Source organism: Protomyctophum parallelum, assembly GCF_964188405.1.
Source record: "Protomyctophum parallelum genome assembly, chromosome: 16".
NCBI lineage: Eukaryota > Metazoa > Chordata > Actinopteri > Myctophiformes > Myctophidae > Protomyctophum > Protomyctophum parallelum.
In genome coordinates, this window is record NC_139711.1 from 6,324,877 (window position 1) to 6,348,318 (window position 23,442).

Genomic DNA, 23,442 nt, shown 5'->3' on the forward strand with positions numbered 1-23,442 from the left:
GCCTGGAAGGCTCTATGGAAACACTCACTCTTGAACGAAGTTGAACGTGAGAAAGTGACGTTCACACACGCCAGAAATGAACGCGTTCACAATGACGTTCATCAAGCAGAAATACAGTACGTTCAGTTCACGTTCACCCAACATATGAAGGAGTTCGTGAACGATCGTTCTTTGAACACGTTCGGGTACAACACACACACACACACACACACACACACACACACACACCCTCACACACACACACACACACACACACACACACACACACACACACACACACACACAAATACTTGTACAAATGTTCACGATTAAAAGTACAAAATGGTTAAAGTGATTAAACTCTAAAATGACACAGATGTTTTTGAGAATCTGGATTCTGGATTGTTAATAAATTATTATTCCGCAGACTCGGAGATAATAAAACACAGACAATGTATCAGGAATCAATAAGGGAATCGATAAAGATTTTCATGGATAAGAAGAATCACTAATTACATTGTTATCAGTACAATCTTATCAATTCTCATCCCTAATGACCCATTCATTACATACAATATGGAACCACGCACGCACACATGCACGCACGCACACATGCACGCGCGCGCGCACACACACACACACACACACACACACACACACACACACACACACACACACACACACACACACACGGACTACATTGGTTTGTTACAAAGTTGAGAAAAGAAAACTAGGCATTGTTACTTCTGTAAACTCAGAATAACTATAGCAGCACGTTGAGTGATGGTGTGGAACAATAAACCAATAAGTGACTGTTGTTCTGCTGGTGGAGCAGAAGAATCACTCAGAGATAAAACATCCACCTCTGTCAGACAACAGCCTATGTCTGCAAAGCAATAGGCCCATTATCCTATTTATCACTTTCTGTTAAAAAATAAAAACACTCACACAGTGGCAGCCCTGGAGACAATAGTACATTGCTTAGTAGTTACAGAGCGTTTTGTGGGGTTTTATTTCTATACTTGGGTCAAATGTTTCTTCACCTCAGAGTTCACTTAGGACAATTTTTATTTTATTTTGATCAGCCTGTCTGCTGCATGTCTTCTCTACAAACACACACTCACCCACACGTGTGCGTTCACGCACACACAGGACAGAAAGAGAGCTGTCCCTGCCTTTGATGATGTCTGAAGTAGGTTAGTACAGTAGTTAGGGATTTTTTTTGTTCCAGTACTAGTGGCGGAACATCACTGTTGTTTTGTGTGTGCGTGTGCGTGCGTGCGTGCGCGCATGTGTGTGTGCATGCGTGCGTGCGTGCTCACGGATAACGCAATAACGGATGTCTACAACTTTACCAACTTGTTTTATAAAGTAGCGACTAGCCTACTAAAGCCTATACATACATTAAATAAACCTGCAGGACTACACAAACACACATAACACTTTTATCTGACTCCAGATCAGCGGAGCTGCCCGTCAGGATTCCCGGTCCAGGTCTGCACTAAAGAGCTTTATGCAACATTGTGCAAATGTGCGATGGAACCTAATCGCCTCTATTCTCTTGCTATATATCCTGTAGGCCTACACTGCATACGATGGTCTGGCCATATTGCAATAAGGGCTTGTATCTCTTCATTATACCACGTGTGTCCACGACCACGGGGCATTACGTGTCGCTGCGTAATAATGCCTTCTCCTTCCTTAACCCATTCTGACCTGAGATCAGATTAAAAAAATGTCTTCTACATCCTGACAGTTTTCATTCTGACCTGAGAACAGAATCCTAAAAATGTCTTCTACGTCAGTCGCTCTTCGAATTTTCAAAAATAGCTAAAGCATAACGTAATGCTAACACCAAAATGGGTTAAAGAAAATGATTGTGCCGTTTTACTCTTGTAAGAACAGAGTGCACATTCTCATTTCCTGATCTGATGTAACCTCAGACATTTTTTGTATGTGGGGGAGGTTGATTCAGCGTTTATAGCCAATGTCACAGCCCAACCTTCCAGCATTTCTGACAACATGTCCTCTTATCTCCATCAACTTTTCCATTTGAGAATTCCATTTTCTCATTGTAAAGTGATTTGTAAACCTTTAAACACTTTTCTGTGTTATTCATTGTGTTATTATGTTTACCTTTTTTTAAAGGGGAAGATGGATAGATAATCACTGCTTGCCATTCCTGAGGCCAATTAAGCAGCACTCAGTGAAATTGGAAAACCTGTTCTCTCTGAGCTCTAATGGATGTTCTGGTCATTAGTTATCTGAGAGTCTTCTCTGGCTGTAATCAAACGTGAAACCAACCCGTTAAGCACCCATAAAAGAACAGCTGCCTCGCACTGACCTTCTGTTTGAGCGAACCCAACTGTCGGCCATGTGTGTGGCGTTTAGGGTGACAATTATCGCTATGAAAAAAAAAAAAACTCTTATTTGCCTTCTCTTTTTTGCAGTGGTTGCAGCTCATTTGATGTCTCCTCTCGGCTGTATTAGCTTTTAGTGCTCTGTTATGTTAGTCTACATGGTTTGGTGTCTCGCGCACGCAGCAGTTGTGTGCACCGTCCTCCATCTGTCCTTAAGTAATGACAGTGTCTTGACAGCGCATTTGCCACAAGCTTAATTCAATCAGCAAAACAAAATAGTGCGGCCCCTCGCACTCTTGTCATTCAGACCCACTCAAATCCGACTCTCCTCTCTCCTTATAGGGGACCACCTGTGCAACCAGCAAGTCCCGCCTCCTCTCCCCCCGGCTCCGCCCCCGCACCATAAACAACACCCGTCCATCACGTCCCTGAGCCGCAGCTCGCTGGCCAATCAGAGGAGCCCGAGCCCTCCGCCCACAGCCGGCCTGGCGGCTGAGCTGCAGAGCACAGCGGAATGCGTTCAGCTGCAGGACAGCTGGGTGCTGGGCAGCAATGTGGCCCTGGAGAGCAGGTAAGTGCTGCCCACAGTCACTGCTGCACGTTAACCCAAGTATATTTAGAGTACTTACTGTAAGTACACGTGTGCTTTACTTGAGTATTCGGATTTCCATGACAAATAATTGTTCTTCTGACTCCCACAACATTTCGGAAGGAAGAAAATGTACTTTGGGATAGTTACGTTTTTTTTAAAGCCAGTACTTTTACTTGAGTAATATTTGACCGGGAGTATCTATGCTGGAGTTCTCATTTACAACAATGACCTGGGCAAATATTTCATGCCATTCACATTTCCAGGAAAGGAGAACAAATATTGCATATTGAGTTTTGTAATCAAGGGGTGTTTGGTCTCCCGTTTATTTGTATCGAATATTTCTTTCCATAAACCATGCTGCGCTTATAAACCGTCAGGTTTTAACCCATTCTGACCTGTGATCAGATTCATACGGAGGTTTCCACCGGACACACACTGGTCTGATGAACCCATTCTGACCTGAGATCAGATTCTAAAAATGTCAGTCGCTCTTAGATTTTTCAAAAATAGCAGACCTACAAGCTCGTATCGCGCCACTCGGTGGCGCGATATGAGCTTGTAGATCTGCTATTTTTAAATAGCTAAAGCATAACATGATGCTGACACCAAAATGGGTGCCCGGTCAGAATGGGTTAAATCAATTATATGACAGACTGCAGGGAACCAGTGTAACAATCTCAGAAGTGGAGTGATATGGTCCACGTTCTTGTTACGGAGAACAATCCTGTTAAGTGCAAAAGTATCCATTTATATGAAGCAATACCTATCCCCTCAGATATAGTTGTGTTTATCATCGGTAATACATATTTGCAGGGTTTCTGGCTATGCAAGACACACCTGCAGCTCAGTTCATTACTGCTGGCAGTTCATTGCAGAACATCTCCCTGAGGTGGATTACTAAATTGCATACACTGTAGCTGTGAAATGTAATGGCTAGAGGTGAGTATAGAGGCATCTAGAGGCTTGCCAGTTCAAATCAGGAAGGCCATGACTTAACCCATTCTGACCGGGCACCCATTTTGGTGTCAGCATCATGTTATGCTTTAGCTATTTAAAAATAGCAGATCTACAAGCTCATATCGCGCCACCGAGTGGCGCGATACGAGCTTGTAGGTCTGCTATTTTTGAAAAATCGAAGAGCGACTGACATTTTTAGAATCTGATCTCAGGTCAGAATGGGTTCATCAGACCAGTGTGTGTCCGGCGGAAACCTCGTATGAATCTGATCTCAGGTCAGAATGACTTAACAAGGAACTTTATAAGTGGATTATGTTTTTATATCAAGTTGGTGCTGGCCCTGGGCAGCGTACCATCATAAGCCCCTTACCCCGCTCTTTCTGCAGCAACAGTTATATCTTTCTCAATCAGCAGTTTCAATTTACCCCCCCCCCCGCTAATGAAGGAGGATACACTGTAGCTCTCCTTCAGACTCAGATGATTCTATTCCAGTTTGATGCAGCTGTGTTGGCTCACGGTGAGAGAGAACGTCGGCCTGTAGGATGAGGGAGGATGTGGCGACTGCATACTAACCGCAACGGCCGACCTTGAGTCGTCTTCGTCGGTATCGACGAAACAATATGTGCGCACCTATCATCAGAGGAGGCATAAATCACTATCTGCCGCAGTTTGCACTGTAAATCAGCCGGTTGTCAGTGGGAGCTGGGAGGAGGAGAGGGCAACTGCCGGATGCCGATGGGGGGGGGGGGGGGGGGGGGGGTCAGGAGGGACGGCCATGGGTGTCCATGTAACCACAGATGTCAAGTAAACTAGCGGGTTTGAGGGATGTAAACAGAAGCCCCAGATACCGTCTATTAGGGCTGCCTTCGGGAGGTTTGTGGGCCAAGGCCAGACCTTGTGTAGGTCTGAGGTATGAGCGCTTGTGTAGGAGGTCCCGCAGAGCCATGGGGGGTTTGAGTACCAGTACTAACAGTTCCTAGGGCACCACCACAATGAGACGATCATCTTAATAACACTGTGTGTGTGTGTGTGTGTGTGTGTGTGTGTGTGTGTGTGTGTGTGTGTGTGTGTGTGTGTGCGTGTGCGTGTGCGCGCCACAGACAATGGGCCATTTTCAGCAGTGAGTAACACTTGTTTTATGTTTACACTGTATGGTTACTAGAATAGGAATAAGAAAAGGCAGCTCATATGTGATGATGTGATTACTAAGTTACTACCATTGAGGCTCTCACTCTCTTGAAATTAGATTTAATTTAATTGCTGCAGTCATTCCCAACCACACATAACTCTGATAATAAACTGGGGTGATAGCACTAGCTAATTTGACTGGGTAATTATCACTAATGAATGAGGTGTTGGGTGGGAATCTTGATCTTTTACTCAATGCAGCTTTCAAAGTGAACCGCTTTCAGTGTTCAGTGAATGACTGAAGTGCTTTTGAGTGAGTGAATTTGAATTGAATAGAGCACCGAAGTCCTGACGTAACTCGCTCATCCCGACCATTCCCCTGGTTCGCGGAAGTAATTTCTCTATGGAGAATAACATGGGGTGATCTTAATATCGTCTACTATAAGCGCTGTGGTCCAAAAATAAACAAGCTGTCTCGGCGTTATTGTCAGGGAGGTGTCTCTGTGTCGTTTGCAACAGTCAGTCACTCATATATGATACAGTCTGCTTCTAGCGAAAATCTAACTAATTCAGTAGCAGTAACATCAGCGTTTTCTCTCAGTCAGTTGATTCTTCATATCCATATGAGTGAAGCGGCCGGGGTGACATGTTCATTTTTCAAACACAGTTGTTATATGAGGCGACCTCAAATCGCCTCAATGGGGATTTCAATGCAACTAAACAAATACATGAACCTGGGGACAGACGCCCTCTACTGAAAGTGACGTCAGACTTCGGTGCTCTATAGAGTAGAATGGGGCCACTGGGCCATTGGTTCTCCCCAGGGGTCCTTGAGGGAGTTTCAGGGGGTTCCCCAGATAAATGATAGATATGAACCAAATGAACCCTTATTGTAACTCAGAGAGTGTACAAATGCAACCACCTTTTGTACCACCATTTTTCAAATGGGGGTCCGTGGGCCAATAAGTGTCAATTTGGTGGTCCTTGACATGAAAAGGCTTGAGAACCACTGCTATAAGCACCCTCTGAAAGCATCAAGAAGGTTCCGCTCACCTCAGTAACTGCCCCTATACGAGGAATTAAAGTGAACAAACATTGACAATTAAGTTTCTTCTTGTTCAGGGAGCAGCTAAAATATCCAACAGAACAAGACAGAACCTGTTCAAATGAATAATTAGTCACGATTAATTTGTATTTCATTTTGTAAATTTCACATTTTACACAAATTAGCACCGTTTTGCCAGACTGTGTGGTTAAAGGGATTGTGACATTAAAAAAAAGGTTTTGGAATTGTTCTTATTTTTTTTGGTTTTCTAATCTCAATTGCACCCAAAAAACATGAACTTTTAACATTCAGTAGATTTTCTGTGTTATGGGGTTTTCTGGCTCAAACAGGTGCTCTGATTTGCCGGCAGTAAGTGACATCACTTACTGCAAATCCCATATAATTATGTCAATGGGATTTGCCAGCAGATGTCACTGTTTCACTGTGTTGCCTGTTTTCATTGTAGCTCAAAAGTCCAGCAAGGGCGAGATCCATTTCACCCGACCGCCTAGTCGGTCGGTGGTCCGACTAGCCGGTCGGCAAGTCCGACGGTCGGTCGGCAAGTCCGACGGGCGGTCGGTAAGTCCGACGGTCGGTGGGTAAGTCCGACGGGCGGTTGGTAAGTCCGACGGTCAGTCGGTAAGTCCGACGGGCGGTTGGTAAGTCCGACGGTCGGTCCGTAAGTCCGACGGTCGTTCGTTAAGTCCGGTCAGTTCGGGGACCCCTGGTAGTTACCCCCCATGGTAACTATCATTTCTCAACCGTTTTGGACGGGGGTGGGCTCGTTGGAATCGTGCCGGCCCCCTGGTGGCATTTTTGGGGGTCTCAAGGTTCGGGGACCTCTGGGGACCCTCCCCCCCATGGTAACTGTCATTTCTCAACCGTTTTGGACGGGGGTTGGCTCGTTGGAATCGTGTGGCCTCTCTGGGCGCATTATCGGGGGTTTGGAGGTTCGGGGACCCCCAAATGGTAACTCTTGACATTTGTATGATAGATCTTTATTGATGGGAGGGAGAGAGAACCATATGCAGACCATTCATATTGGTCTGCATATTCTTCTTACTATAGCTCTCTCTCTCGCTCACACACACACTGTTCAGATATCACTTGATATGGACATTTAACCAAGCAATTTCCCTCTGACAAGGCTCGCTGTTACCCGACAAAACTGTGCAATTACTCAAACACTCAAACCACAACGAAAATGTATTTTGTTGCTTTTATATAAAAATAGAAATAAACACATACACTAATGTAAACTGTGGTTACAATACACTAGACCAGTCCGTACGATGCGTGAGCTAACTAGCATGGTTCGATTGTTAGCATTCCTCGTTGAAGCATGCAGCAGTGCAAGTGAAGTATATTTCCTAACAACTTAAGAGAGACTGGCGACGGACAGGCCAATGAAAGTTTCCAATTCCATTTTATTATCAGTGTACAAAAACAGCATCGCACAGCCATGGGGCTGGAGCCCCATGGTGTAGCCGGCAGCCTCTCGGCTCCTGAAGACTAACACACATTTAGACATTTCAGTAGGGTTTAAATACAACTCAAGACAAAGACAACAAAGGGAAAAGGCAAAAGGTGGTCTCTAGTGCCCCACCCCCATTGTCCCCTATATGGCAAATGGTCACCAGGAAGGAGGTACAGGAAGAACAGTAGGTGTCCTACCTGCCGCTGCTATCAGCAAGCCAGATCCAATTAGCATACAGGGACCCCTGTTGCTGTCCATGCATCCTGTCCAGACATGCCTGTCTCTCATTTGTTGAGAGACAACTTAGAACAGTTATCTAAGCTATATTAATTGTGAATTGTGATTTCCACATACATCATATCCTCCCTTTGAGGCCACCTTGCCTCATAACAAGGCAGGTACATTTTTACTGTAAACACAAACATAAATAGACAAAACACACCATCAACAGCAGATATACAAGCAACTAATTTCTCTGTGCATTTATTTGCACGCTTCTTTTTCAAGTCATGATTGATTGATTGGTTTTTTAAGTTTGCAGAATTACAGTACATTTCAAGTACAACTCAATACAACTGTTAACTGTGAGTGGACACAACTATATAGTCAAAACAGGAAATCATCATATAGGTGGTAAAAGGGGAAAAGAAACATATACAGTGAGGGGAAAATGGGGTGGGGGGGGATTCAGATTTTACGGGGGCCAGTTTCTAATTGCAACCGTCCGTAGGTGCCTTTTGAGGGCGGTTTTGAAGGAGTCAAGGGATTCGCATGTCTTAATGACCGTTGGTAGGGCGTTCCACATTTTGGTGGCATAAAATGAAATGCCATGGCGACCCACTGACGAGGTTTTTTTTATGCCACCAAAATGTGGAACGCCCTACCAACAGTCATTACGACATGTGAATCCCTTGACTCCTTCAAAACCGCCCTCAAAGGGTACCTACGGGCGGCTGCAATTAGAAACTGGCCCCCGTAAAATCTGAATCCCCCACCCACCCCTTTTCCCCCTCACTGTATATGTTTCTTTTCACCTCGGATGTGGTGGGGTAAAGTAGACCCTTCAAGCAGTTACCATTACTTTCAGAGTGTGCCGCCTGAGCTGTGTGTATGCAAGGTCACTTCAGTGAGATTGCGACTGTACTGTATATATTGTCAGGGCAGAGAGGGACACGTCAGAATTCTCCAGGATAGACAAGCTCTCTGTCCTGTGCTTCGCGGGGCCCCCAAATCTGTGGACTGATAATGATCGAATCCGAATTCGTGACGTAACAGGTCGTATTTGCTTTCATATGTGTCTTTGCTGTTCACATGTATATATCACATGACCATTCAATTTGGAATAATTGTGGGCAATCAATAAATGCCAGATCTTGTGAATCCATAATTTTAAGTGTACAGCCTGTTTATTGGACTATTAGATAACCCTCTCAACAGGATGGCGCATCAGCGTGACGACCCCGACGTGATTGAAAGCGGTTATCTTGTCCAGCAGGTTGGGTCATTTTGACCAGTATTGTAGTCTAGACATGGCCCCATAGCTGGCTAGAAAGGGCCTTTAAAAAATGCATTTGGATGCAGATTTCTACCAGCTTGGGGCTGTGTGTAGGTCGGCTTATTAGTTTTATCTAAATGGGGAATCAATTTTAAGTGATAATGTTTGGATGTGATACCATTGTGAACACGCTATGCTCTGTTTGTTGCCAACTGTGTTGTGTTTGCATAAGTGAAATATCCTATACCCGCTGGTATAGCTCTGTTGATTTTGATGTTTTGCTGAAAAAAAAGAATGGAAAATGGAGGCGCTCGCTGTAAAAGTATGTGTGTGTGCGGGCGTGTGCGCGCGTGTGCGTGCGTGTGACTCGGTGTGTAAGGGGAAGCGGAAGGTGCGTGCAATGTGTGTGTATGTGCGCCTAGCAGTGGGGATGACAGTGCAGTGTCTGTGCATGCGCCTTTGTGTGTGTGTGCATGCGTAGTTGGATGTGTGTGCGTGCGGGCAGTGTGTGTGGGCATGCGTATTTGAATGTGTGTGTGTGCTAGTGCAGTGTCGTGCCCCACACACCCTGCCACAGCGAGGCGCTTTTCTTATCAGTGTGTGTGCAATGTGTGTGTGCGTCTGGGCCCGGAATGTGAGGGGAACTGGTTTTGTTGTGTCTCAGCCTGGCGCCTGTCTAAAAAATATTGATAAATTGAAAAGTACACCAAGTCCTGCCACTCAGAGGAGGGATTTGCGACATTGAGTGGGTCAAAAAAAAATGCCAACCTGGGACATGCACAGTGGTGGAATAGGTACTCAGTTATTTTGCTTAAGTGGAGGTACCAATACTGCAATTTAGAACTACTCCTTCACAAGTAAAAGTACGGAATTGAAAAAGTACTTGAGTAAAAGTGCAAAAGTATCGGCATCAAAGTTGTACTTAGGTACAGTACTTAAGTAGAGGTACTTGGTTACTTTCCACCACTGGACATGCACAAGTTGTCCCGTTATGTCAAATCATAAAATACAACCTCCCCAGTTTTTGGGGGACACAAATTACCCAGAGAGAGAGCAAATGGAGTCAGATAAGGTGTCAGTGAGGTGGGTAAGGTTGTGTAAACAAAGGTTGTGTGATAATAAGCCCTAAAAACAAAGGTTGTGAAAAATGTAGATTTCACTATTACCATTTAACACACTGACGTCAGCTCCAGACAAGACCGTTTTCAAAGGGGAGCAAACATTTTTCCTTGGGAAACTGTAAGCGCCATGGTTACAAAAATATAATAGGAGTGTCATAATAATTATGAAAATTAATTGGAAAATAAGTACACAAGTTGGCCACATGGTGGCACTATAAAAGCCCATAATTTTGGTTTGATTTGATTTAATATTTATTGGTTTTATTTTGACTGACAAACATAGACCATGTTCCTCTTCTGACGACCAGTAGACAGATATGATGACCGGCTATTCCCTCTGCATTGGACAGTAGGAAACTGATAGTTACCTGACATGGACTGATTGCTCGCTTATCTTGACGTATAGACAGGTGACATTTGACTTAATTGACTTTTATTTTTACTTTTAATAAAAAGGTTATAACCATTCCATTTCATCATAACATTGGAGAGGAGAAGAATAATAATTCCGAAAAGTTAATTGAAAAATTGCACAAGGTGGCCACACGGTGGCCTGGTAACAGCCTATTTCATGTGTTTGTTTAATAATTATTGAACCGGGAGGCATAAATCATAATTTCCTTTTCTCAAGTGTTCCCTGGGCGCTTCCCCAGATAAGCCACGCCCACATGCATATTATATACTTTTTGCTGCTTGGAATTTTCTTTAAAAAAGACGCCTTTGTGCACTGTTGTGCGCTTCTAAAAAGGGGTTATAGGTGATTTAATAAATATATAAATATAAAACAATCAATCAATCAAGAGGTGCTGTGAAATAATAATAATATCCGCAATATTTTCAGTTTCTCACCTGGCCAGTGGGGAACTAGATAAAGTATAATAGTGGATAATAGAATAAATAACAATAATAGGCATAGGAAAAATAATAATATTATTAATAATTGCCGACCACCTATATAAGGGGTCTGGTGAATAGAGTTACTAGGTGGAGTTCACTGGGGAAACTGTGGTTCAAGGATGGAAACTTAGGGCTCCATGGTTGAACCTCAAGGTCCTGAGTGTCTAATGAAGGGAGATATCCGGATAAATGTATATTATGTAAAAAGTTATCTGTTTCTTAGACACAGAGGAGCCATTAGGCCATGTCCTGATCAGACAGAGAAGGGGTGAATTCAATAGGTCCTGATCAGACATTATTGTAGCACCGAGATGCCAGGGAAGGCAAAAGCCAGGGGGGGCTAAGAGATCTGTGGCTTTATAAGCACAGATATGCCAGGGAAGGCAAAAGCCAGGGGGCTAAGAGATCTGTTGCTTTATAAGCACAGAGATGGTGAATTCAATATGTCCTAATCAGACATTATTGTAGCACGAGGCTTGGGTGATATTGATTTTTTGATATCGGTATTATCAATTACCTTTTTTAGGTTGGCTGGAAATTCGGCGTCGGTGCCAGTCAATGCATGGGCACTGAGTTATTAGGCAAATTATAGTTGTTTATAGATATTGATTTCAAATATCGCGGTAAATGGTAATATCGATACATCAACCAAGCCTAAGGGAAGGAAAAAGCCAGGGGGCTAAGAGATCTGTTGCTTAGGGCACAGATATGCCAGGGAGGGCAAAAGCCAGGGAAGGCTAGTCATGACAAAAGAGAAAATTAAGGATCCAGAAAAAGACAAAAAAATAATAAAATAACTGTACATTTTTGATTATGTTCTTCTGTAAACTTATTTGTATGTATATTAAAATGGTTGCAGGTGAATGAAGTGTAAAATATTCGCCACGCATATGCACGTGTGTGCACGCTCGTGCATGTGTGATGGTTTGTGTGATGGTTTGTGTGATAGAGAATGTGTGAAGTTGACGTCACGTGATACCCAGTAGCGCTCAAGATACTAAAATTTGTAATTAAGTAAAAAATACTCCGGGGAGTAGAAATTCACTCTTCACAAAACAAAGATAGCCTTTCTGTCAATACTTTTTGCCATCTGGACTGTGCGCGTTTGTGCGCTTCTAAAAGAAGGGGGGAATAATGTTCTAATATTTGAGCGGTAGACAGGCCTTAAGCTTGATATCTGGGAAGAAATCAATTTACAAAACCATAAGCCCCAATAATATTCAATTTCACATGCAGTGGGTGGGGGGGGAGAGAAAGGTATCATAATAATCGAATAAATAAAGTCAAGTATAAAACATAATAGTACGTGAACTATGGGAGGGTTGGGTAGGGTCTGATTAAAATAATAATGACTGAATAAATTGCAAAGTGTGAATTCAGTTCAGGGGAAAACCCCAGTGTATTCAATACATGTAAACCAGACTAAAATAAAATAAAACGGTAAGAGGGGTGGGGTTCACATTAAAGGGGATATTGTAAGTGTACACCATCTAGGAGGGGTGGGGGGGGGCTGACTCGGACTAAATAGTGGGGTATTTGAATGGGGGGACAAAAAGTATGTTGTTTTCAAAGTGTAATTAGTGCAAGTGACCAGAGTGAGTAAATAATAAAGTCCAGAATTCAAAAATATACTTAATAAAAGTACACCAGTAAAGCGAATCAAATGGCCCCATGTAGAAGGGCCTTGCCCTGTTCAGTAATCAAACATACTCAAAGTAAAAGTAAGACTCATTGTGTAGAATGCCGAAGTGCAAAGGGAGAGTGTACATTTAAAAATGAGTGTAGGGACAAATAGCCAATCCACAAGCTTGAACGCCCGGTATAGTATATATATAAGTCTAAGTATATTTGCAAAATAAGTAAAGTGGTTCAAATTATGTAGTGGTGAAGTAATTGTGAAAAAAGTGAATACTCAAACTATATAAAAACATCCCAAGATTGTACTTAATTGAGCTAAGGAAGTACGTGTTTACTTCCCACAAGTGAAATATAGTTTAGGGTCAAATTAGGGGAAAGACAAATTGTGATTTTGTACAAACGCAGCATAGTAAAGTTGCAATCTAGCAACACCAGAACTTAGAAGGGGACCAGGAAGGAGGGGGCATAGTCTAAAAATCAACAACACAGGTGGGAGGATATTTGATTTCATATGCATCAGCCTACTGTCGTATCTCCAGAGACAGTTGTACCCTCTGTTCCACCAAAGAGACATTGTCGACTGCAGCAACCAGCCAGCACAAGACCACCACCGCTGCTCCAGAGTTGGGGGGGGGGCACTTGCTGAGAGACATTGAATTGACCGTGCTGCACTGGGTTAAGCACATGGGCCAGACACACACAGCCACCAGACTGCTATGCCACCTGCTATGGAGAAAAAGAACTGTTCCGAGTGCTGGGGAGTCACTCACAGAGACACTGACCACACTGCTCAAGGTCATGGGCCAGGGGTGCGTTGCCTGCACCACTCTGCCCAAGTAGAGGCCCAAAGCCATTTAAAATCAAATATTGGACCTGCCACAGTTGTACACAGTAGAAGCATGAGTGTGGATTTACACACTCTCATGACAAATTATAAATGCGCGATTGCGTAGGGTTGGGCGCCGTTGGTACAAAAACACAATACTAAAGACAACTAAATTAGGGTGATTAAATGTAGTTACACGCAATTGAAGTACCACTATCAAACTATATATTTTTTCAAAAGTAAGGGAAGGCAATTGGGCAAAACCATAGTGTAAAGTAATTGAGTGAACAGAGAATCATCCCCCTATCCCTCGCCCCTTTGTAGGCCTACATAGTATATACTAGGGGATATACACGTACACATTTAGGGAACTGAGTGGGGGCACGTTCAGCAAAATAAATAGTACAAGTGTGGGTGTCAATATACTAAATGGAGTGAGTAAATTTGAAATAAGCAAATCATTTGGAAAAACTAAAGCTTTGTCGGGTTTGTGCCTTCAAGGGGCCGACCATTTGTTTTGGATTAGATAAGAGAGAGGTTCAGGAATTTTGGAACAGGGCCACAATTCGGGTAACAATATAGGGCGCTGTATAGCACGCAATAAACAGATGTTTACCCCCACTTCGACTAGTTTTGAGCGGTGTCACGCTTCAATGATTGACCAGGGGGGGGGCAAGTATTTTTCCTAAAAGGGCCAAATGAGATATAGAACAAAAAAAAAGGGGGCAGGGCCAAAAGGTTTAACTTAAATATAAATCTTAGTGGTCGTTGAAAAATAGCTCAAATTGACCAAGTAAGTACAGTACTTCAAATTTAAGTAAGTTTACCTTAATGTAAGTAAGATTTAAAGTAAAATGTGTCATTATTCAGTGTCTATGGGGAACTTTGTGGAGTTCCAGGCAAAATACAAACAGTGAGCAGATCTATAGAAGATGCACCAAATAACGATCCCAAAGCAGTGTCCCAAAAGTGTCCACGGACACCTTAAGCAGGGTCCCCATGATATTAATGTATGAGTGAATAATGCAAAATTTCAAAATTGAGACCTCTTTAATATGGTGTTTTAGTATGGTGTTATGATAGTGATAAAGGGGGGAATCGCGTCGCGTGTGTTTTCAACATTAATTAATAGGCCTCATGTTGGTATGGTTGTCGTGTAATTAGATAAATGGAGTCATAAGTAGCCTAAAGTAGGAGTCAATGAGATATTATATCAAGAGATATGTGTTATTATAGTTAAACTCTGGCAGATCAATGTTATGTCTTTTTTATCTTTTATTGACCATCTTTCTCCTGGGTCTTCTGCGGTGCGCTCTAAACTGTGTAAATGCGTGCAGGGGGGAACATCTGTTCCTCTAGGTACCCTCCCTCCATAAAAAGTGCATTTTTGCGGAACGCTCAGGAGAAATATAAATTATCTTTAATTATTCTTAGTTTCTCCTTCGTCGATCTCCCTAGGCCCTCCCTCCATCTTGGTTATGTGTAAATGCGCCATGGGGAGAACGCTCAGGAGAAAAATGAATATATATATATATTTTGTTTATTTAGATACTTTTCTCTGCCTTTCATCTGCCCTCCCTCCATCTTGGTAATGTGTAAATGCGCAGGTTTGTTTTAGAGAGCTCATTTCTCTATGGTTTAATTAGATTAGGTGAAATATACGACACCTGTGAACCATACATTTGTGCACAAAGCCGCAGGAGGGAGAGAGAGCAGCACCATAGACTTCCATACTAGTAGCAACTGTTGGAGTGTTTGTGTATGGTATGAATGCACGTCGGGCCATTATAATGCCATGTCAACGCGGCAGCATGTAGAGCGGCTATTTTCGGGGGAAAAAGTTCCCTCTGGGAGTCCAAATTACAAATATGATTCATTTTAAGTGACCTTTCCCAAAGGTTCAATATCAAATCAAGTTGAAATTATAATGAAAACACAGAGAAAAAACACGGGGTCAATATAAATTGGTACAATTACAAAAATGAGGAATAAAATGTAAGGGGAAGACCAACTACAAAAATTAATATAGAGTATGTAACACAATAAAAATAGTGAACAAAAATCAAATACTGAAAATAAGCGTTCTTTCAATATTATCTCCCCAAGAGAGGTGGTTAAACTTGAGTGAGTTCTAGGAGGGTCATTCTGGCCTGGTATGTGTCAAGGAGGGACTGAGAGCATACGAGAAGCTCATGTTTTTGAATAATTGGTTTGCAAAGGTCTGGGTTGAATCAAATAACCAATCCCCCCCAACAGATGGAATAATTGCCAAAATGTATAATCAAAAGTAACTAACAATTTGTCCCACAGGAAGTGTCCAAGAGGGAGTTCTGAAAGACTTAAATGTCAATAATATGTTTTAATGTGTCAATAATATGTCACATGAAGGAGGGGAGAGGATAACCCTAATCCTATAAATTCCCTAATAAATTCTCTACAGGATCAGGGGGACGTCAATGTCCGAAGGTGTAAGCATAACAGGGGGGGGGGGGGGGGGGACACTCACATACAAGGTCAGGATGCAACACAGACCCAGACTTTCCAGACTTTCCAAATTTTACTTAAGGGGACTACAGACCAAAATTAAGACCCCCATGGACAACAAGGTGTCAAGTTCATATCCAGGAGGGACACCTGGTTGGATTCAACAAATCATTGGGTAGGATGACCGCACCGTGACCGAGCCGTGACCTATTCCGTTTTATTGTCACTGAATACATTTATCTGTGATTCTGTGTATGTCAATCAAACCGAAGGCGACCTAAATAACTAACTTACTAACCTATGCAAAAAACCCAATCACATAACCTCCTTGAATGATTATACGTGCCGGCAAAAAGAATGTTGTGTGCTTCTGTTATCTTGCTGTTGTCCTTGTTGTGGTTCCTCTACAGTTGTCAACAAAACTGTAAGTATGAAAACAAAAACACAGCTACACCCAGTGTTGAACTTCAAATATGTAAATATGAGACACACCAGGAGTTCTAGAACCTTATGTTTAAAAAAAATATATATATGTATTGTCGATGAGGGGGGGAGGGGAACTGTTTTGCGAGCTTTTGCTTCCATAAACAGGTCAGTCAGAGAGTACCCAGGCGGGGTTCATATACCCAAGCACCAAGGATTCCATCACAACTTCCACCTGGATAGGCTTGCAGACTCGCGGAGGTCATATACCCAAGCACCAGGGAGTCCATCACAACTTCCACCTGGACAGGCTTGCAGGCTCGCAGACGCTGCGGGACGCTGCGGGACAAGGAGCAGTGCACCATCAGCTCGTGCCACCGCCCCTGGAGCAGAGACGGCCCTGTCTCTGGTTCGAATGGGGGATACGAGTTTGGTCCTAAAATCACCTGATGGGAAGTGCGAACTGCCCTGTCACCTTGTGCCTTGCATACCGGAGCCTAAGCAGTTCAAGGCCTATACGTCGGGTTGCGACTCGCGATAACAATTACCCACTGGACAACAGGATGGATGGGCAAATAAACAATTGCCCATCCCTCCCCCGCGCGAGAACTCTGCCCCCCAAGGGCATCCCGGAGTACAATTTTTGTCAACATGTTTTCAGTGTGCAGGACATGGAACAATGCCGAATGGTAGGAACAAAATGAACGTTCCTAGTGGTTGGTTTCCCCAAAAAAGGAGTGGTTTTACTATTTTACAGGTTTCCACACGCATACTAACTTGGTTTTCCACACCACCAGTGTCCACCTGCACGATGCCTCAAAATGATGTCTGACAATAAGTAAAATACTACAAGAAGTTTGATATGTACAATGTGATTTATGGTTGATTTGATTTCCGCATCAGTGACGCAATGTACTTCTATTCATATGATTGACCTGACTATTAATTGTCATTCTTTTTTATTTTTCATCTTTTGGAATTCAATGTCTGTGTACCACTAACCCCTGAATGCAGTGTTCTACCGTCCCTGAATTGGTGTGCCCCTCGAACGTCTGTATGATATCTGGTAATTGATTACTCATTACCAAGGAGGGCTGGTGGGGTAAAGTAGACCCTTCAAGCAGTTACCATTACTTTCAGAGTGTGCCGCCTGAGCTGTGTGTATGCAAGGTCACTTCAGTGAGATTGCGACTGTACTGTATATATTGTCAGGGCAGAGAGGGACACGTCAGAATTCTCCAGGATAGACAAGCTCTCTGTCCTGTGCTTCGCGGGGCCCCCAAATCTGTGGACTGATAATGATCGAATCCGAATTCGTGACGTAACAGGTCGTATTTGCTTTCATATGTGTCTTTGCTGTTCACATGTATATATCACATGACCATTCAATTTGGAATAATTGTGGGCAATCAATAAATGCCAGATCTTGTGAATCCATAATTTTAAGTGTACAGCCTGTTTATTGGACTATTAGATAACCCTCTCAACAGGATGGCGCATCAGATGATTTCCTGTTTTGACTATATTGTGTATATTTGTACATCTAATTGTTTTGATGAATATGATATGAAAATGAATGTCATAAAACCTTTAAGAGACCACATGTTCTTGATTATAGTAATTTCCTAAGTGACTAATGGCATCTTGGCGTCTACCTGAGACATTCTGGTCTACTTAAGGTTTTGCTCTATATTGTGCCAAGACCAACAGTTGTACATTATACAACTGTTACTGCATGCCGCTATTCTTGTATAGTTCCAAGAAAACATTCACACCTGAAATCTTTAAGTGCTTTTAGAGTGCTTTTAATGAACCACACATGTTCACTGGTTAAGCATTGGTCTCCATAGCAACTGTGATAGCTTTGTATTGATGTGCTATTGAGTTCCATTATTATGTGATGAGCATTGCATGTCAAATAGCACTCGGCAGGTACTGTACTTATGCTGTTGCTACAGCTGTCCTTTACTTAAAGTTGACTCTGTGTGAAATCGATTTGCTATGGCACCATATGGCACTGGCGCCTTACTCTATGAGTACTGGAGCACAATTAAGAGTGACTCATGCACTTTCTTTTGCGCATTTTCCTTTGAGTGGTGCCTATAACCGCTCCAATGAACAGAGCTATGTATTTCTATGTATGGACAGTATGTCTCCATGTATGTCTGTTTGAGTACGGACAGCTGCAATACTGCTGGGTGGCCTAAAGTGGCACTGTTGATCAGCGTGGCCGTGTCTATGTCTCTATTCAGTATTTAAGTCCGACGTCATTTTGTAGTGCTACGTTACGTCCGGGTCCAAGTGGCACCAGCTCCCGTCCGCATCCCATTGTAAATAGAATATCTAAACGCGTGAATCTTTTTAAATTGACGTTATTTTTCAGAAAGGAAGCCATAGAGGGTTAAAATGGGTCTTAATGCTTCCAACTCGAGTGGAATTATTAATGTTTTGTACAAGTGTCCATGACAACAAAAATATATGATGTGGAGACAATAAAGACTATTATTATCATTATTATTGAAGGTGGCAACAGTCCATTTGATCGGTAAAATATTTCTGGGGTATATTTAGAATGTGTGCAGGCTTGAGTATGTTGAATCTAGTTTGCATTATGAGGATTTATTTGACACAATAAAATAAAATGGCGATAGTATTCCATGTTGGGCAGACGGCCTGTCACAGCCAGATTTGGGAGAGCAGCGCCGCTTTGTTGTTGCGAGGAAAGCGGTAAAATTTGACTTTCGTGGTTGTTTTCGTCTCAGATTTAGTCCGACGGAGCGTCACAGTATAACTCCATGGGGACACAAAAGCGACACAAAAGTAGGACCCGGAAGTATCTCATGAGGGGGCGCTCACGTCACAGCTAAAATACTGAATGTATGTCACTATATACACTAGTCATCATCATCATTTTTCGAGATCGTGGATTTCACAATAACACGCCAGATTTCCCGGTCCTTCATTGCCATCCCCAGTTCCTGCTTACTGAAGCCTGTGTCCCTAGCGATGACATCAGGGAACGACAGTTTTCTACCTCTGGTCTGCTTTGAGGCAGGACTCCAGAGAAGAAGGGAAGATATAAACCTCATTGTCAGCTCTGTAGCAGTGGCCGGCAAACTGTGTTCTTCTGGATCGGACTAGTGAAGAAACACGGGGAAGGTTGCCGTATATTAGATTAGTCGATGGGTGGCTCTTCCAAGACAGATTTTGCGCTCTCATTAGAAGGCGGGTGTAAGTGCCATCCAACCGTTTCTTTAGTTTCTTTGACAGTGTCCATGTCTCGGAGCCATAGAGTAGAATCGGTCGTCCTACATATTTTTACTTTTATATTTTATATACACTAGTTCTAGTATGTATGTCTGTCTTGCCAGCACACACACACACACACACACACACTTTATTGGCATGAGAAAACATACGTTTACAAAGCAGAAAGAACAATACAACAATACAGCAATACAATCAAAACAAAAATGATGTACATTTGAAGGTCAGAATCTTTAATAGATCAAATTCTATGTACCAAGATCACCCGATGCAGGTATAGTGCAGGAATATACACAATGATTAGTCTTTAGGGTGGTTGTGTTCCTTTTGATATCCTTCTCCTATCACAGCAACTCACAAATCTTGCTGCCGTGTTTGCACATTGTTGTACTTCACCCAGCAGATATGGGAGTTTTTTGTCATTGGTCATGTTTTCAAAACCTCCGTGTGTGGTTGTAATCTGTGGGAAGTATGTGTCTCTGATGTCTTGGTACAATGGGCAGATGGTTAGGAAGTGTAGCTCGGTTTCCACTTCATTTTGTGTGCAGTGGGTCCATAGCCTGTCTTCTCTCAGGATACAGGTCTGCCTATGACGGCCTTTCTCGATCGCGAGACTGTGCTCACTGTGCACACACACACACACACACACACACACACACAGCCCACGCTCCCGCTGGCTGCACAGCAGACCGGTGACCGTCTGCTGTTCCATATATATGTCTTGCAATCCTCTCTGGCATTCTCTCCCCTCAGATTCTCTGAGATGTTGTGACATTTCAAAATTAGTCTTCGTGAAGGGTGCGCGGGCACACCGCAGTGTTCTAAATGCACTGTCAGTCCGACTCCTCATCGGATCCAGGTGTCAGGGGAGTGTCTGTGGCTTGAATGCAACGATGTTTCTTGCGTTGTGCTGTTCCACCAACAGACCAGCAAGTTAGAAGTGCAGTGAGGCTGGTAGGTCGTGGGTCTGCAGGTTATATAAATGTCTTGACTGACTGTAGATACACATGGTCATTACGGGGTGTTGTGTCAAACACTATTTTTATTTTGTCCTCCAGCCTTCCTTCTTTTTTTATTTTTTTTTCTCTTTTTTTTGTTGTTGGATGAAAGGCATAGGTACAGGCATACAGTCAGTGACTTGCCCCTTGCCTCATTTTTAAAAATCCTACCCCCAAACCCCTGCACCAACCACCGTTGACAAAAAAAAGAGAGAACATAGTAATGATTATAACAATTAAATACAAATTAAATTATCACTCCCTCTCTCTCTCTCTCTCTCTCTCTCTCTCTCTCTCTGTCAGGGCTGATGTCACGCCTACCTAGTGGTGACGTCATCCCCTCCTTTTATAAGGCAGCACAAGTTCTCTGTCCGATTATCATTTTATATCTGTCTGCTTGAGAACCTCAACTAAGCCTTTCAGTCTAAGTTCTACTAACTTGTCCGTTAAGGTAAAGATATAGCCAAGACCCAGGTCACCCAGGTCAGCACCCCCGCTCTTGTGACGAAGAACCATCTCCAACCTTACTTTCTCTCTCTCTCTCTCTCTCTCTCTCTCTCTCTCTCTCTCTCTCCAGCCTCTGTTGTTGGAAACATTGCAATGTTGTAAAACATTGCCCAAAGCTTCCCAGTCAGTTTTACTTCGCATTATTTCGTAACAATGGTTAGTTACCTGGCTGTGAGCATCGAGCAGTCAGTCACTTAGACTCGGTGGTGAAACTACCAGTGTTGTCAAATGGCTTCCTGTGTTGATTTCCCACCCCTGATTGTCATTCATGAACACGGATCACTCTCACAGTCCAGAACTTCAATCTATACGGTATACGCACATGCGCTCAGCACATCACACCCTCACCCCAATCAAATCCTGTCCATCTAATCTTATGCACAAGCAGCACAAACAACATTCAAGATTGAAATACTTTTTCACATTTGTCACATACACGCACGACACTCATACAGTACATGTGCAGTGAAATGTTGGTGCAGCAATCTCCAGCAGTCCGCTAGTACTGTGCAACAATGTCCAACATAATACACTTCAAGATGTAATACAAGCTACAAATACAAAGCTCAGGGGGGGGGGGGGGGAATCAATGATCAATGTTGCACACAAAAGCAAATACAGTACAGAATATAGAATAAGATAAATACATGTATAAATAAGTAAGCAACCAAATATATACATTTACAATTGCACCTTCCCTATACGTTATTCAGATACAGTATATAGGCTATGTCTACAGTATATGGTGCAGCTAAAAAACAGAATATTGCCTGCAGGATGGAAAGGATATACAGAATGAAAATAGTGACCCTATACTGAATGCTCATTCATGCAGCAGAAAAATGAATAAGTTAGCATCCAAGTACGGTATACATGGTGCCATAGCATTATTATAGATACATGTAAAGACCGACCAACCTACAGTATACTGTATTGATGGCCAGTGGGAAATGCAGGTGTTCTTACTATGATGTGAATTATAATTTTATGCACAGATTGTCAAAACATACTGTGCATGCTCTCTTGGTGAGCAAGTGCATTTACATGTACATGTTAAGACAGGGCAGTTGGAGTCGTTGTTCAGAGCTCAGATTGAAAAAGAAAAAGAAAACACCTTTTCTGTGTCTCTGATAATACCACAATGTCTAAAGATTGCACCATACTGGTCACACACACACATACACGCACGCTAGCAACACTGGTACAGCACACCTCCCTGAAGAGAGGGCAGGTGAGGATGGTGAGAGAGAGAGAGAACGAGTGAAATAGGAAAAGTCCCTAGACTCCGCTGAACATCTGTACTGTAGCCCTCGCTGTCGGCTGGGCAGATTAAAAGGCTCCCGATTATTCCTGCACTCACCTTGAAATGCTCACGCTAGCCTAGCGCGGCATGTCAGGCTAAGAGGAGGATTACATTATTCAAAGGACGTTGCCTCTCATAGTTTCAGACATGATCCCTGCAGCCGAGCCAAAACAAAGGGGAAAAAAAGATTCTCCCACACACACACACGTTGGTGTCACACACTGAAAATAGCAGATCTACAAGCTAACAACTATTTTCGTCCCCTCTCCCCTTTAGCCATTTTTCTTTCTTCTGTTTTCTCTTTCTGCCGCATACACACACGCACACACGCATTAACCCTCTCTTTATCATGCTAACACATTAAACATGCACACAGTCACACACACACACACACACACACACACACACCCCAAACCCTCTCTTTCTCATAGTAACATGTGTATGCGTGCAAACACACACACACACCCTACCCCTCTCTTTCTCATGCTAACACATAAATGCACACACACTGCATGCGCGTGCGCCCGGACACGCGTGCACACACCACACACTGTAGCTATTAGTAGAATAATGTGTGTGTGTGTGTGTGTGTGTGCTTGTGTGCGTGCGTGTGTGTCTGAATGAGCGATGTGTCCTCTTCACCTCCATCTATTAATCATGTCATCATTTAATCACTTCGTGCCATCAGACAGCGCTATCACATTCCCCTTAATCACTGGCTCAGCTCCACCAGAATCAGTCTCTGCGACTCTGGTGGTGGATGTATAGTGACTTTAAAAAGGGAATGCGAGGACTCGTCAGTTGAATAGAATATAGTTCACAGTTTCGGTGGCCAGATATGGGATGCACGCTTCTGACAGAAACCGTAACTTTGAAAAAGATCACCAGCACTCACTCACTCACGGCCCCTTTAGGATCTCTTATTTATTGAAAAGCCCCGCCGGC

At 43.1% G+C, this 23,442-nt stretch overlaps 1 protein-coding gene across 1 annotated transcript in view; it reads left to right on the forward strand.

Annotated features, from left to right (window-relative positions):
• Positions 1–23,442, forward strand: part of LOC310873555 (teneurin-3) — a 244,046-nt gene that overhangs the window by 77,634 nt on the left and 142,970 nt on the right. Inside the window, exon 3 of the mRNA XM_083786011.1 lies at positions 2,682–2,910. Within this exon, the coding sequence (XP_083642137.1) occupies positions 2,682–2,910 (229 nt within the window). The remainder of the gene's footprint in view (positions 1–2,681; positions 2,911–23,442) is intronic.